The sequence below is a fragment of the Pseudophryne corroboree genome, chromosome 3, assembly GCF_028390025.1.
Source record: "Pseudophryne corroboree isolate aPseCor3 chromosome 3, aPseCor3.hap2, whole genome shotgun sequence".
In the NCBI taxonomy this organism is placed as follows: Eukaryota; Metazoa; Chordata; class Amphibia; order Anura; family Myobatrachidae; genus Pseudophryne; species Pseudophryne corroboree.
In genome coordinates, this window is record NC_086446.1 from 323,437,246 (window position 1) to 323,454,060 (window position 16,815).

Sequence of the window (16,815 nt, forward strand, 5' to 3'; positions counted from 1 at the left end):
CTTGTTGAGACGAGAAGCCATCATGTCTATTTGTGGGCAACCCCACCGGTCGATGATCTGCTGGAACACCAGATGGTGGAGCCCCCCACTCCCCCGGGTGGAGATCGTGACGACTCAGGAAGTCCGCCTCCCAGTTGTCCACACCCGGAATGAAGATTGCTGACATGGCTCTTGTATTTCTTTCCACCCAGAGGAGTATCTTTGACATCTCTCTGCTTTTTGTCCCTCCTTGTCGATTGATATATGCCACTGCCTTGGCGTTATCCGACTGTACCTGGATCGCGTGATCCTTGAGTAGAGGAGAGGCTTGAAGTAGAGCATTGTAGATCGTCCGAAGTTCCAGAATGTTGATTGGAAGGAGGCTTTCGTGGGCTGACCACCTGCCCTGGTAACTGCGCCCCTTGGGTGACAGCTCCCCATCCTCTCAGACTCGTATCCATCGTGAGGAGGGTCCAATCCTGAATCCCGAAACTCCTGTCCTCCAGGAGATTCGAGGACTGTAGCCACCACAGGAGGGAAATCCTGGCCTGAAGTGACAGCTGAATCATCCGGTGCATCTGGAGATGCGATCCGGACCAATTGCTCAGGAGTCTAACTGAAACGTTCCGGCATGGAACCTCCCATACTGGATTGCCTCGTATGAGGCAACCATCTTATGCAGAGATGTACAGACACTCGAGTAGGTCGGAGCATCATGCGGACCATCTCCTGAAGTGTTTTCGCTTTGTCCTCTGGTAGAAATACCTTCTGGGCCACAGTATCCAGCAACATCCCCAGGAACAGGAGCCTCTGAGTTGGCTCCAGGTTGGACTTTTGTAAGTTGAGGATCCACCCATGGTCAGACAGAAGACGGATGGTGCATCGATATGGAGCAACAAAAGCTCCCTGGATCTTTATCAGAAGATCGTCCAGATAAGGGATCACACTGATCCCCTGGACCCGGAGTTGTAGCATCATCTCCGCCATCATCTTCGTGAATACCCTCGGGGCTGTTGACAGGCCAAAGGGCAGTGCATGGAATTGGAAGTGATTGTCCACAGGTACGCCTCATGAGAAGGCCAAATCGGAATATGGAGATAGGCGTCCTTGATATCCAAGGAGACCAGAAACTCCTGTTCTTCCAGGCCCACAATCCCTGCTCGCAGGGATTCCATTTTGAACTTGAACACCCTCAAATAAGGATTCAAAGATTTCAGATTCAGAATGGGTCTGACCGAACCGTCCGGCTTCAAACACAGGTTTGAGTAAAACCCCTTGCCACGTTGCGGTAGTGGTACTGGAACAAGGACGTTGGACTGGACCAACTTCCGGATAGCGTGTTGTAACGTAACTTGCATATCCTCCAAAGCTGGTAAGCTTGACTTGAGAAATCGTTGGGGGAATGGGTATACCGTCATGCTGAGGTCTTAGTGGACTGTTCCTGAGAACTGGTGCTTGTAGGTTTTCTGGACTTACCTCTGGTGCCTCTAGCCGCATTGGAGGCATCTCTGGCCTTCGATCAAAATCTGTGAGACCGAAAGGACTGGACAGAAGGCCTCGGATAGGAGCGTCTCGCTGGCTGGGCCCAAGATGGAAGAAACGTGGATTTCCCAGCCGTAACTTTGGAAATCTAGGTATCCAATTCGACCCCAAAAAGCCATACCCCAGAAAAGGGGAGGGATACCCCAGAAAAGGGGAGGGACTACGTTTGGATTCTGCATCCGCAATGGGGAGCCCTACCCCAGAGAAGGGGAGAACTACGTTTGGATTCTGCGTCCGCAATCCACTGACGCAACTACAAGGCCCTGTGTGCCTACACTGCAATGGCAGACATCCGAGCATTAATGTTCCCCATCTCCTTGAGGGAATCACAGAGAACATGTGTAGAGTCCTGAATGCTTCAGTAGGGTTACCATAGTAACTAAGGGCATATCCCCCAAGAGACCCCCCTGAATTTGAATGGCCAAAGAAGGAATAGCATGGGTCATCCAGCAACCCCCAATGGCCGGTCTTTGCGAGTCTCTATCTTCCGATCCCCAGGATCCTTCATGGTAAAGGAGCAGCACCGCCTTCTTAGACAGGCAAGAGACTGAAACATTCACGCCAGGGGGTTCCTCACAAAATTTTCTACCTTCAGAAGCAAATGGGAAAGTGCGCAAAAACTTTTTGGACACTTGGAATTTTTTTATCTGTATTTTTCCAGGCCTGTTTGAATAAGTCATCTAACTCTGGAGAATCAGGGAAAGTGGCTTGTTTTGTACAAAAAAAATAAAAAAAAAAATCTGCTGTGATACAGCGTCCTCTAGAGGGAGCTTTAACACATTCCTTATAGCCAAAATGAGGGGTTCAATACCCTAAGTAGAATCAGTATCCCCACTAATGGGATCCAGGTCACCCCCACCATCTTGTATATCATCATCTGTATCAGATAGTAGTACAGGTAAACCACACTTCTGGGGACCTGCATGAGAGAGAAAGGGGGGGGTTTGCGCATCAGCCCCAGCAGCTAAATCTGCAACAGCTTGTTGCATTAGCTGAGTTTTCTGCTCATTAGCAGTAAGCTGGGATGACACATCTGACATAATAGTCTTAAGAGTCCCTAACCAGTGGGGCTCTGGACCCTCTCCCCTTGCCTCTTCACTAATTAGTGAAGACTGACTGCATAGTTCACAGAAAACAGTCATTAGATAATGGAGAGAATCTGGTGTGACATACACTGCAGTTTGTGCTTATCCATATTTCACAGTTAGTACAATAACATACACACAGACAGCTATATGCAAGCCTGCACTACTGTATGTGAGATTAGACACAGAGAGAGGGATGATGCCAGCACACCCTGAGCTGCACAGCCCCAGTCAGACTGTCAGCTCTGTAAATCACAGTAAACACTAACAACTGCAATTCTAAATATGCTCTGGATAGTGTACACAAGGGCTCCCCCCCTTTGCTACACCCTGTACCAGTTTTCCAGTGTGTCTGTGAGGTAGGAAGCGCTGTGTGTGTGCTGTAGATGACTGCAGTAAGCAGAGGAAGGCGCCAAAACGCCCCAAGTCCCGCTCTGAGGAAGCTCCGCCCCCCAGAGCTGTACATATTTTTTATACTGGCAAAGGGGTATAATCAATTAAAGTCGGATCCATTCAGACATGTATTTGTCGGAATGGATCCGACAACCCCTATTCAATCCCATCTAAAATTCGACTTTTTCAAGTTGAATTAAGATGGGAAGCAGAGGAGGAGAAGGGCCGTGAGGTCGGGCGGGTGAGTGACATCCAGCTGCAGCGCTACTGTAGTGCTGATCTCCCTATATGCCCGCCGGCTGTCCCCCCCGTCTCGCCCCCCTTCTCCTCTGTGTCCGCTTCTCAGTCCGACATAATTTTGATGTCGGACTGAGATGGTCAAAAAGGGGGCCAAAACCTGTCGGATTTGGCCCCGTTTTCGACATCAACATGTGGATCGGCAGCTATTCCGCCGATCCACGTGCTTTTCGACAAGTCGAATTTATCGACTTGTCAAAAAATTTAGCAAAATATTGAATAGATCGAATCAGGATTCGACCTTAAAAAGTCGAAAACTGACGTCTTTTCGACAGACGCCAGTTTTCGACTTCAATTGAATATACCCCAAAGTCTCCTAAACAGCTTAAAACATCACACAAGTGCTAGTCAAGCAGTTTTGTGCCAGTTTACACAAGGGGGATCCTAGCGGTACCCCCCAGAGAGTGTCCCGTACGCCGTGCCCATAGTCTGCCGCAGCGTTAGGGGGTGTGCTGCGGCTGTGACAGCCAAGGCGCAGTGCCCCGCTGAACAACAACCCCTCAGGACGGTGGTCCTGCAGCGGGGAAGTGGCTCTGCACCTCATAAGGCCGGTGACCGCCCCCCTCCCCCCTCCTAATTCCCACGGTGCAGGTATGCTGTTGCCCAGACCGCATACCGAAAATAATAAAAGTTTTAAATGAAATTGAAGAAAACTCTCCGGAGCTGCAGAGATGTGCATCCTCTCCTGAGGGCACTTTTTTCTAAACTGTCTGTGGGAGGGGGCACAGAGGGGAGGAGCCAGCACATCCAGTTAAAGAAAAGAAGATATTAAACCTACCGGTAAATCTTTTTCTCGTAGTCCGTAGAGGATGCTGGGGACTCCGTAAGGACCATGGGGATAGACGGGCTCCGTAGGAAAGACTTTAGGTATGGGTGTGCACTGGCTCCTCCCTCTATGCCCCTCCTCCAGACCTCAGTTAGAGAAACTGTGCCCAGAGGAGACATGCAGTACGAGGAAAGGATTTTTGTTAATCCAAGGGCAAGATTCCTACCAGCCACACCAAATCACACCATATAACTTGTGTATCCATTAAACAGTTAACAGTATGAAAAACCAACTTAGCATCAGTCCAAAACTGATGAAACTATAACATAACCCTTATGTAAGCAAAACTATATACAAGTCTCGCAGAAGTAGTCCGCACTTAAGACGGGCGCCCAGCATCCTCTACGGACTACGAGAAAAAGATTTACCGGTAGGTTTAAAATCTTATTTTCTCTTACGTCCTAGGATGCTGGGGACTCCGTAAGGACCATGGGGATTATACCAAAGCTCCCAAACGGGCGGGAGAGTGCGGGTGACTCTGCAGCACCGATTGAGCAAACAGGAGGTCCTCCTCAGCCAGGGTATCAAACTTATAGAACTTTGCAAAGGTGTTTGAACCCGACCAAGTAGCAGCTCGGCACAGTTGTAGTGCCGAGACCCCTCGGGCAGCCGCCTAAGGCGAGCCCACCTTCCTAGTGGAATGGGCCATGACCGATTTTGGTAACGGCAATCCAGCCGTAGAATGCGCCTGCTGAACAGTGTTACAGATCCAGCGTGCAATAGGCTGCTTTGAAGCAGGGGCACCAACCTTGTTGGCTGTATACAGGACAAACAGTGCTTCTGTTTTTCTGACTCTAGCCGTTCTGGCCACGTAAATTTTCAAAGCCCTGACCACATCAAGGGACTCGGAATCCTCCAAGTCTCGTGTAGCCACAGGCACCACAATAGGTTGGTTCATATGAAAAGATGACACCACCTTAGGCAAGAACTGAGGACGGGTCCGCAATTCCGCCCTATCCATATGGAAAACCAGATAGGGGCTTTTATGAGACAAAGCCGCCAATTCCGACACTCGCCTAGCTGAAGCCAAGGCTAATAACATGACCACCTTCCAAGTGAGATATTTAACTCCACCGTTTGAAGTGGTTCAAACCAGTGCGACTGAAGGAAACTCAACACCACGTTAAGGTCCCAAGGCACCACCGGAGGTATAAAAGGAGGCTGAATATGCAGCACTCCCTTCACAAAAGTCTGTACTTCTGGGAGAGAAGCCAATTCTTTTTGAAAGAAAATGGATAAGGCCGAAATCTGAACCTTAATGGAGCCTAATTTTAGGCCCAAATTCACTCGTCTGTAGGAAGTGAAGGAAACGGCCCAGATGGAATTCTTCCGTAGGAGCATTCCTGGCCTCACACCAAGAAACATATTTTCGCCATATCCGGTGATAATGTTTCGCTGTCACGTCTTTCCTAGCCTTTATCAGAGTAGGAATGACCTCATCCGGAATGCCCTTTTCTGCTAGGATCCGGCATTCAACCGCCATGCCGTCAAACGCAGCCGCGGTAAGTCTTGGAACAGACAGGGCCCCTGTTGCAACAGGTCCTGTCGCAGAGGAAGAGGCCACGGATCTCCCGTGAGCATTTCCAGCAGATCCGGATACCAGGCCCTTCGTGGCCAATCTGGAACAATGAGAATTGTTCTCACTCCTCTTTTCCTTATTATTCTCAACACCTTGGGTATGAGAGGAAGAGGAGGAAACACATAGACCGACTGGAACACCCACGGTGTCACTAGGGCGTCTACTGCTACCGCCTGAGGGTCTTTTGATCTGGCGCAATACCTCTGTACCTTTTTGTTGAGGCGGGACGCCATCATGTCTATCTGGGGCTGTCCCCACTAACTTGCAATCTGTGCGAAGACTTCCTGATGAAGTCCCCACTCTCCTGGATGCAGGTCGTGTCTGCTGAGGAAGTCTGCTTCCCAGTTGTCCACTCCCGGAATGAACACTGCTGACAGTGCGCTTACATGATTTTCCACCCAGCGAAGAATCCTGGTGGCTTCCGCCATTGCCACTCTGCTCCTTGTGCCGCCTTGGCGGTTTACATGAGCCACTGCGGTGATGTTGTCTGACTGGATCAGAACTGGTTGGTCGCGAAGTAAGTTCTCCGCTTGACGTAGGGCGTTATATATGGCCCTCAGTTCCAGGATGTTGATGTGAAGACAAGTCTCTTGACTTGTCCAAAGTCCTTGGGAGTTTCTTCCCTGTGTGACTGATCCCCACCCTCTGAGGCTCGCGTCCGTGGTCACCAGGATCCAGTCCTGAATGCCGAACCTGCGGCCTTCTAAACGGTGAGCACTCTGCAGCCACCACAGGAGAGATACCCTGGCTCTGGGGGACAGGGTGATCAGCTGATGAATTTGTAGATGTGACCCGGACCACTTGTCCAATAGGTCCCATTGGAAAGTCCTTGCATGGAACCTGCCGAAGGGAATGGCTTCGTATGTTGCCACCATCTTTCTCAGGACTTGAGTGCAATGATGTACTGACACTTGTTTTGGCTTCAATAGGTTCTTGACTAGAGTCATGAGTTCCTGAGCTTTTTTTATCGGAAGAAAAACCCTTTTCTGGTCTGTGTCCAGAATCATGCCCAAGAAGGTCAAACGAGTCGTAGGAACCAGCTGCGACTTCGGCTATTGAGAATCCAGCAGTGTTGCTGTAACACCTTCAGTGAAAGGGACACGCTGTTCAGTAACTACCAGAATGTGTGTAAATGGACTTCAAGGTAACCTCCTGCTTGCGGTCAGCAGGATCCTTGAGGGTAGCCATATCTTGGGATGGCAGCGCTATCTTTTTTGATAAGCGTGTCAATGCTTTGTCTACCCTAGGGGAGGATTCCCACCGTATCCTGTCCGTTGGCGGGAAAGGATACGCCATAAGAATCCTTTTGGGAATCTGCAGAGAGAGAGTATGCCAGCACACACCCCAGCACTATATGACCCAGGAAGAAACACAAAATGTTTACCCAGTAGCGCCTTTTATATGTATATGCGCCAATTAGGTGCCCCCTCTCTTGAAAACCCTCTGTCACCATGAGTAAGCAGGGGAGAGTCCGGGGAGCTTCATCTCAGCGCTGTGCTGTGGAGAATATGGCGCTGGTGAGTGCTGAGGCAGAAGCCCCGCCCCCTCGGTGGCGGGCTTCTGTCCCGCTCAAAAATCTTAAAAAATTGGCGGGGGCTCTTTATATACATGTACAGTGCCCAGCTGTACATGTATATATGTATTTTTGCCAAAGGAGAGGTTTATATGCTGCCCAGGGCGCCCCCTCTGCACCCTTTACCCTTACAGTGACTATCGTGTGTGAGGTGTATGGGAGCAATGGCGCACAGCTTTACTGCTGTGCGTTACCTCGGTGAAGATCAAGAAGTCTACTGCCGCCTCTGAAGTCTTCTTTTCTTCTCATACTCACCCGGCTTCTATCTTCCGGCTCTGCGAGGACGGCGGCGCGGCTCTGGGACGGACGGCGAGGGTGAGACCTGCGTACCAATCCCTCTGGAGCTAATGGTGTCCAGTAGCCTAAGAAACAGAGCCTTGAAACTCACAGAAGTAGGTCTGTTTCTCTCTCCTCAGTCCCTCGATGCAGGGAGTCTGTTGCCAGCAGGCTCCCTAAAAATAAAAAACCTAATTAAAATACTTTCTGACAGGAAACTCAGTAGAGCTCCCTGTAATGCACCCAGTCTCCTCTGGGCACAGTATTAAACTGAGGTCTGGAGGAGGGGCATAGAGGGAGGAGCCAGTGCACACCCATACCTAAAGTCTTTCTTAAAGTGCCCATGTCTCCTGCGGAGCCCGTCTATCCCCATGGTCCTTACAGAGTCCCCAGCATCCTCTAGCACGCAAGAGAAATTTAAAGTGCACTGGTTCCTTTGGCCCCAGTCTATACCCCATAGTACTAGTTTCCCCCAATATCCCTTATGGATGCTAGAGAAAGAAACTGAATTGTTACAAAGAGGAAGTTAAAAGTTTTGAATGTTATTTTAGTCTTCACTTGTTCATTAATTTTTGGTTCCTTTTCACTCATTTTACCTTGTGCCATTTTTACCCCCATGGGTAGATTTTTTAAACAATTTTTTTTTCGCTCATGGAAGCTATCTCCCCATGCCTTCAACAATATAGTTACTAAATTTGGTGTCCTTCCATCTATTATTTAGAGCTGCGGACATCTCTGAATTAGAAAACTAATTATGGCCATGTGGTATTTATCTAAATTGGGTTCAGTATGATTTACAGGCTGCCAGCCGTCAATATACCGACAGCGGCATCCCGGCAGCCGGGCGAGTGCAAAAAGTCCCCTTGCGGGCTTGCTGCGCTCACCACACTGCGGTGCACTCACCACAGGTTCTATTCCCACTCTATGGGTGTTGTGGACACCCACGAGTGGGAACAGCCCTGTTGCTCCGGTATTCCGGCTGCCAGCATTTGCAGCTGTCGGGATTCCAGCGTTGGTATCCTGAACGCCAGGATCCCGACAGCTGGCAAATTAAACGTATACCTCTAGATTATATAGGGAATCATTTATGGTTATTAGAAGGCACAGGAGTCCCAAGACTATGTAACAGAAGTTATGCAACTCAGAAGCAAGTCACTTTATTGGAGTCTGTGGTACATACTTCAAATAGTACACACATTTTCATGAGGAAATCCTCATATCCAGGTTAGTATTATCTTCACTGGCAATTGTACATTTAATTTTTATTTTATTTTTTAAGATCTTCAATGTGTTACAGCCAAAGAGCGAAAGAACTTCTCAAATAACATGTTTATTCATTATAATAATTAGTCGCAATTGAGAGTCCCCAACTCTCTATGGAGGATAAATAAATAAGAATTTACTTACCGATAATTCTATTTCTCATAGTCCGTAGTGGATGCTGGGGACTCCGTAAGGACCATGGGGAATAGCGGCTCCGCAGGAGACTGGGCACATCTAAAGAAAGCTTTAGGACTAACTGGTGTGCACTGGCTCCTCCCCCTATGACCCTCCTCCAAGCCTCAGTTAGGATACTGTGCCCGGACGAGCGTACACAATAAGGAAGGATCTTGAATCCCGGGTAAGACTCATACCAGCCACACCAATCACACCGTATAACTTGTGATCTGAACCCAGTTAACAGTATGATAACAGAGGAGCCTCTGAAAAGATGGCTCCCAACAATAATAACCCGATTTTTGTAACAATAACTATGTACAAGTATTGCAGACAATCCGCACTTGGGATGGGCGCCCAGCATCCACTACGGACTATGAGAAATAGAATTATCGGTAAGTAAATTCTTATTTTCTCTAACGTCCTAAGTGGATGCTGGGGACTCCGTAAGGACCATGGGGATTATACCAAAGCTCCCAAACGGGCGGGAGAGTGCGGATGACTCTGCAGCACCGAATGAGAGAACTCTAGGTCCTCCTCAGCCAGGGTATCAAATTTGTAGAATTTAGCAAACGTGTTTGCCCCTGACCAAGTAGCTGCTCGGCAAAGTTGTAAAGCCGAGACCCCTCGGGCAGCCGCCCAAGATGAGCCCACTTTCCTTGTGGAACGGGCTTTTACAGATTTTAGCTGTGGCAGGCCTGCCACAGAATGTGCAAGCTGAATTGTACTACAAATCCAACGAGCAATAGTCTGCTTAGAAGCAGGAGCACCCAGCTTGTTGGGTGCATACAGGATAAACAGCGAGTCAGATTTCCTGACTCCAGCCGTCCTGGAAACATTTTCAGGGCCCTGACAACATCCAGCAACTTGGATTCCTCCAAGTCCCTAGTAGCCGCAGGCACCACAATAGGTTAGTTCAGGTGAAAACGCTGGAACCACCTTAGGGAGAAACTGAGGACGAGTCCTCAATTCCGCCCTGTCCGAATGGAAAATCAGATAAAGGCTTTTACAGGATAAAGCCGCCAATTCTGACACGCGCCTGGCCCAGGCCAGGGCCAACATCATGACCACTTTCCATGTGAGATATTTTAACTCCACAGATTTAAGTGGTTCAAACCAATGTGACTTTTGGAACCCAAACTACATTGAGATCCCAAATTGCCACTGGAGGCACAAAAGGAGGCTGTATATGCAGTACCCCTTTTACAAACGTCTAAACTTCAGGGACTGAAGCTAGTTCTTTTTTGGAAGAAAATTGACAGGGCCGAAATCTGAACCTTAATGGACCCCAATTTCAGGCCCATAGACACTCCTGTTTGCAGGAAATGTAGGAATCGACCCAGTTGAATTTCCTCCGTCGGGCCTTACTGGCCTCGCACTACGCAACATATTTTCGCCAATTGCGGTGATAATGTTTTTGCGGTTACATCCTTCCTGGCTTTAGATCAGGATATGGATGACTTCATCCGGAATGCCTTTTTTCCTTCAGGATCCGGTGTTCAACCCGCATGCCGTCAAACGCAGCCGCGGTAAGTCTTGGAACAGACAGGGTCCTTGCTGGAGCAGGTCCCTTCTTAGAGGTAGAGGCCACGGATCCTCCGTGAGCATCTCTTGAAGTTCCGGTTACCAAGTCCTTCTTGGCCAATCCGGAGCCACGAATATAGTGTTTCTCCTCTCCATCTTATCAATTTCAGTACCTTGGGTATGAGAGGCAGAGGAGGGAACACATACACTGACTGGTACACCCACGGTGTTACCAGAGCGTCTACAACTATTGCCTGAGGGTCTCTTGACCTGGCGCAATACCTGTCGAGTTTTTTAATCATGTGGACGACTTCTGGGTGAAGTCCCCACTCTCCCGGGTGGAGGTCGTGCTGAGGAAGTCTGCTTCCCAGTTGTCCACTCCCGGAATGAATACTGTTGACAGTGCTATCACAAGATTTTCCGCCCAGCGAAGAATCCCTGCAGCTTCTGCCATTGCCCTCCTGCTTCTTGTGCCACCCTGTCTGTTTACGTGGGTGACTGCCATGATGTTGTCCGACTGGATCAACACCAGCTGACCTTGAAGCAGAGGTCTTGCTAAGCTTAGAGCATTGTAAATGGCCCTTAGCTTCAGGATATTTATGTGAAGTGATGTATCCAGGCTTGACCCTAAGCCCTGGATATTCCTTCCCTGTGTGACTGCTCCCCAGCCTCGCAGGCTGGCATCCGTTGTCACCAGGACCCAGTCCTGAATGCCGAATCTGCGGCCCTCTAGAAGATGAGCACTCTGCAACCACCACAGGATGGATACCCTTGTCCTTGGTGACAGGGTTATCCGCTGATGCATCTGAAAATGCGACCCGGACCATTTGTCCAGTAGGTTCCACTGGAAAGTTCTTGCGTGGAATCTAACGAATGGGATTGCTTCGTAGGAAGCCACCATTTTTACCCAGAACCCTTGTGCATTGATGCACTGAGACTTGGTTCGGTTTTAGGAGGTTCCTGACTAGCTCGGATAACTCCCTGGCTTTCTCTTCCGGGAGAAACACCTTTTTTCTGGACTGTGTCCAGGAACATCCCTAGGAAACAGAAGACAAGTCGTCGGAACCAGCTGCGATTTTGGAATATTGAGAATCCAATCGTGCTGCCGCAACACTACCTGAGATAGTGCTACACCGACTTCCAACTGTTCCCTGGATCTTACCCTTATCAGGGAATCGTCCAAGTAAGGGATAACTAAAATTCCCTTCCTTCGAAGGGATATAATTTCGGCCATTACCTTGGTAAAGACCCGGGGTGCCGTGGACCATCCCTACGGCAGCGTCTGAACTGATAGTGACAGTTCTGTACCATAACCTGAGGTACCCTTGGTGAGAAGGGTAAATTTTGACCTGAAGGTAAGCATCCTTGATGTCCCGAGACATCATGTAGTCCCCTTCTTCCAGGTTCGCAATCACTGCTCTGAGTGACTCAATCTTGAATTTGAACCTCTGTATGTAAGTGTTCAAAGATTTTAGATTTAGAATCGGTCTCACCGAGCCGTCTGGCTTCGGTACCACAATAGTGTGGAATAATACCCCGTTCCCTGTTGCAGGAGGGGTACCTTGATTATCACCTGCTGGGAATACAGCTTGTGAATGGCTTCCAAAACTGCCTCCCTGTCAGAGGGAGACGTCGGTAAAGCCGACTTTTGGAAACGGCGAGGGGGAGACGTCTCGAATTCCAATATGTACCCTTGAGATATTACCTGAAGGATCCAGGGGTCTACTTGCGAGTGAGCCCACTGCGCACTGAAATTCATTGAGAACGGGCCCCCACCTTGCCTGAGCTTGTAAGGCCCTAGCGTCATACTGAGGGCTTGGCAGAGGCGGGAAAGGGTTTCTGTTCCTGGGAACTGGCTAATCTCTTCAGCCTTTTTCCTCTCCCTCTGTCACGAGCAGAAAAGAGGAACCTTTTGTTCGCTTGCCAACAAAGGACTGCGCCTGATAATACGGCGTCTTATTTTGAGAGGCGACCTGGGGTACAAACGTGGATCTCCCAGTTGTTGCCGTGGCCACCAGGTCTAAAAGACCGACCCCAAATGTCCCCTTTCAAAGGCAATACTTCCAAATGCCGTTTGGAATCCGCATCACCTGACCATTTTACTGGTAGAATTGGACAACGCACTTATACTTGATGCCAGTCGGTAAATATTCCGCTGTGCATCATGCATATATAGAAATGCATCTTTTAAATGCTCTATAGGCAATAATATACTATCCTTATCTAGGATATCAATATTTCCAGTCAGGGAATCCGACCATGCCAACCCAGCACTGCACCTCCAGGCTGAGGCGATTGCTGGTCGCAGTATAACACCAGTATGTGTGTGAATACATTTTTGGATACCCTCCTGCTTTTTATCAGCAGGATCCTTAAGGGCGGCCATCTCATGAGAGGGTAGAGCCCTTGTTCTTACAAGCGTGTGAGCGCCTTATCCCCCCTAGGGGGTGTTTCCCAACGCACCCTAACCTCTGGCGGGAAAGGGTATACAGCCAATACTTTTTAAGAAATTATCAATTGTTATCGGGGGGAAACCCACGCATCATCACACACCTCATTTTATTTCTCAGATTCAGGAAAACTACAGGTAGTTTTTCCCTCACCGAACATAATACCCCTTTTTGGTGGTACTCGTATTATCAGAAATGTATAAAACATTTTCCATTTTCTCAATCATGTAACGTGTGGCCCTACTGGAAATCACGGTTGTCTCTTCACCGTCGACACAGGAGTCAGTATCCGTGTCGGCGTCTGTATCTGCCATCTGAGGTAACGGGCGCTTTAGAGCCCCTGACGGCCTATGAGACGTCTGGACAGGCACAAGCTGAGTAGCCGGCTGTCTCATGTCAACCACTGTTTTTTTTTTTTTTATACAGAGCTGACACTGTCACGTAATTTTCAACATTACATCCACTCAGGTGTCGACCCCCTAGGTGGTGACATCACTGTTACAGACACTCTGCTCCGTCTCCACATCATTTTTCTCCTCATACATGTCGACACAAACGTACCGACACACAGCACACACACAGGGAATGCTCTGATAGAGGACAGGACCCCACTAGCCCTTTGGGGAGACAGAGGGAGAGTATGCCAGCACACACCAGAGCGCGCTATATATATATAATATATATATATATATATATATATATATATATATATATATATATATATATATATATATATATATATATATATATATATATATATATATATATATATATACACATACACAGGGATAACCTTATATAAGTGTTTTTCCCCTTATAGCTGCTGTATGTTTTAATACTGCGCCTAATTAGTGCCCCCCTCTCTTTTTTTAACCCTTTCTGTAGTGTAGTGACTGCAGGGAAGAGCCAGGGAGCTTCCCTCCAACTGAGCTGTGAGGGAAAATGGCGCCAGTGTGCTGAGGAGATAAGGCCGCCGAAAAGGGGGCGGAGCCTATCTCCCGTTTTTCTGTATATTCTGGCAGGGGTTAAATGCATCCATATAGCCCAGGAGCTATATGTGATGTATTTTTTGCCATGTAAGGTATTTTTATCATGTTTTATTGCGTCTCAGGGCGCCCCCCCCAGCGCCCTGCACCCTCAGTGACCGGAGTATGAAGTGTGCTGAGAGCAATGGCGCACAGCTGCAGTGCTGTGCGCTACCTTATTGAAGACAGGAACGTCTTCTGCCGCCGATTTTTCCGGACCTCTTCGCTCTTCTGGCTCTGTAAGGGGGCCGGCGGCGCGGCTCCGGGACCCATCCAGGCTGGGCCTGTGATCGTCCCTCTGGAGCTAATGTCCAGTAGCCAAGAAGCCCAATCCACTCTGCACGCAGGTGAGTTCGCTTCTTCTCCCCTTAGTCCCTCGATGCAGTGAGCCTGTTGCCAGCAGGTCTCACTGAAAATAACAAACCTAAACTAAAACTTTCACTAAGAAGCTCAGGAGAGCCCCTAGTGTGCACCCTTCTCGTCGGGCACAGAAATCTAACTGAGGCTTGGAGGAGGGTCATAGGGGGAGGAGCCAGTGCACACCAGTTAGTCCTAAAGCTTTCTTTAGATGTGCCCAGTCTCCTGCGGAGCCGCTATTCCCCATGGTCCTTACGGAGTCCCCAGCATCCACTTAGGACGTTAGAGAAATAATAATTATTATTACTATAAATGAATGCTTATAATATACTGTATGCCTGTCAAAACACTGCCTCTGGTGACACTTGAGAAATAAATTGGATGTCAGATGAAAGAAAGAGCAGCGTGTAATTGAGAGAATATACAGTACAATCAAATGAATAAGCATCACATAAAGGACCGGTGATTACTCACTGACAGACAGGTGTCTGCTGCGGGTCTCTGCAGAATGATAAGCAGTGTTTACATCACCCAGGGACTGAGAGGCTTTAATCCGCACTTGTTTCTGGATCCCTGAGTGGGTAGAGGATGTCTAGAAAAGAAGTTTCAGTATAAACTCAGGAACAGATACCCTAGTACAGTGATAGGGAACCTTTGGCACTCCAGCTGTTGTTGAACTGCAGATCCCAGCATGTCCTGCTACAGTTTTGCTATTTGGCCATGCTGGGATGTGTAGTTCAACAACAGTTGGAATGCCAAAGGTTCCCCATCACTACCGTCTAGCCCACAGTATAGAAAACAAAATATCCTACATGGTTCTTGTCATGAGAAAGAAGAAGAATCCGAAGACTTTTCATACTGGAGCTGCGATCTAAAAGGTCCACAGCTTTGTCCAGGTCATCCTGACTCCTGAGGGGGATAGAAAGCTAAAAAAAAAAAAAAAAAAAAAAGAAAAAAAAAAAAATTCAAATCAGCAACCAACATCCTCAATTCTAGGTATGCTCATAGTTGGGTCCCTTGGAACTGCACAGAGCATCCAGTCAAAGTTTTCCCATGCATCCTTATTCTAATTAAGACCAGTGGTTTAATCCTTCATGATTAGATCCCATCAGCATGACTAGAGAAAGATACCCAATAGAGTAGTGGTAGTAACTGAATACGACCATACCTTACATAATACATTGTAAAAACGCTAATCCATGCTCTCATTATGTCACGCATTGAATACTGCAATAGTCTTCTTACTAGTCTTACCAAAAAGACTCTCATCACTACAATCCATTCTGAATGCAACTGCAAGGCTAATATTCCTAGCTAGACATTCATCATCTGCAGATCCGCTTTGTCAGTCCCTCCATTGGTTACCGGTATTCAATATACAATACTTTTACTCGCACACGAGGCCATTAACCAAACTACACCAATGTACATCTCTTCTCTTATCTCAAAATACCTCATCGCTCTTCACAAGCTTTACGTCTCTCATGCACACTCATTACTCGCTCCCATTCACGACTGCAGGACTTTCTTCAGGCTGCACCCACTCTGTGGAATGCCCTACTATGCACAAAAAGACTCTAGTCTCCAAACCTTCAAGCGTCCCCTAAAACCTCACCTCTTCAGGCAAGCATATCAAATTCCTAAACCACTCACATGACCTTCATAAGCGATCCTATCCATTTACATCCCCACTGTACAGGCCACACATTTTATCTTTTTTCACTTTCCCTTCCTCCTGACCCTGGTTCATTATTGCTGTGTGACCATATCATACTGCCCACCAACAACCTTTGCAATCTGGTGGACAACTATGCAATAGATAACACCTATCCCTGTGTATCAATGCCTGTTTCCCCATAGATTGTAAGCCTGGGAGCAGAGCCTTCCTACCTTTATGACTGTTTGTTATTACCCAGTTTTGTTTTATCATTATTGTCTCCAATTGTAAAGCGCAACGGAATTTGCTGCGCTATAAAAGAAACGGTTGTTAAATAAATAGACTATAGCTCCAGGAAGAAATGTTATACCCGCATGGTAAGCCCTGCAGCTAACTGAATCTAACCCTCAATCACTTGCATTCAATAATCTACATATATTACACAATGATTAAAGAAAATGCAGAAAATGAATCCTGAAATAAAAGTCTCAAAAGTATACAGATAAAAAAATGTGCATTTTTACATTAAGGTTTTAGAGAGTTTTAGCTACAGAATAATTTCTCTCTTTTTTTAATTATTTTCCCTGTTGCAGGAGTCAAATATAAACATACACATTAACTCTTAAAAAAAATATTCCCCTTTATCTATGAATTTTGTCCAAAAAGTATTATCTTGCAGGGTCCTAATATTTCAGGGTAACAGATTTAATTTTCGGAAGGAACAGTAAAAATAAAATAAAAAATGAAACAACACAGTACACCTATGTAACGTTTATTACTTAAGGAGGATTTATTACAAACAGATCCAATGCCAG

The 16,815-nt window shown here is 47.5% G+C and overlaps 1 protein-coding gene across 1 annotated transcript in view; it reads right to left on the bottom strand.

The window, feature by feature from the left end:
- Positions 1–16,815, bottom strand: part of MAP3K3 (mitogen-activated protein kinase kinase kinase 3) — a 117,213-nt gene that overhangs the window by 38,029 nt on the left and 62,369 nt on the right. The window contains exons 5-6 of the mRNA XM_063959539.1: positions 15,156–15,269; positions 14,818–14,935 (exon numbers count right to left, since the gene is read on the bottom strand). Coding sequence (XP_063815609.1) covers positions 14,818–14,935; positions 15,156–15,269 — 232 coding nt within the window. The remainder of the gene's footprint in view (positions 1–14,817; positions 14,936–15,155; positions 15,270–16,815) is intronic.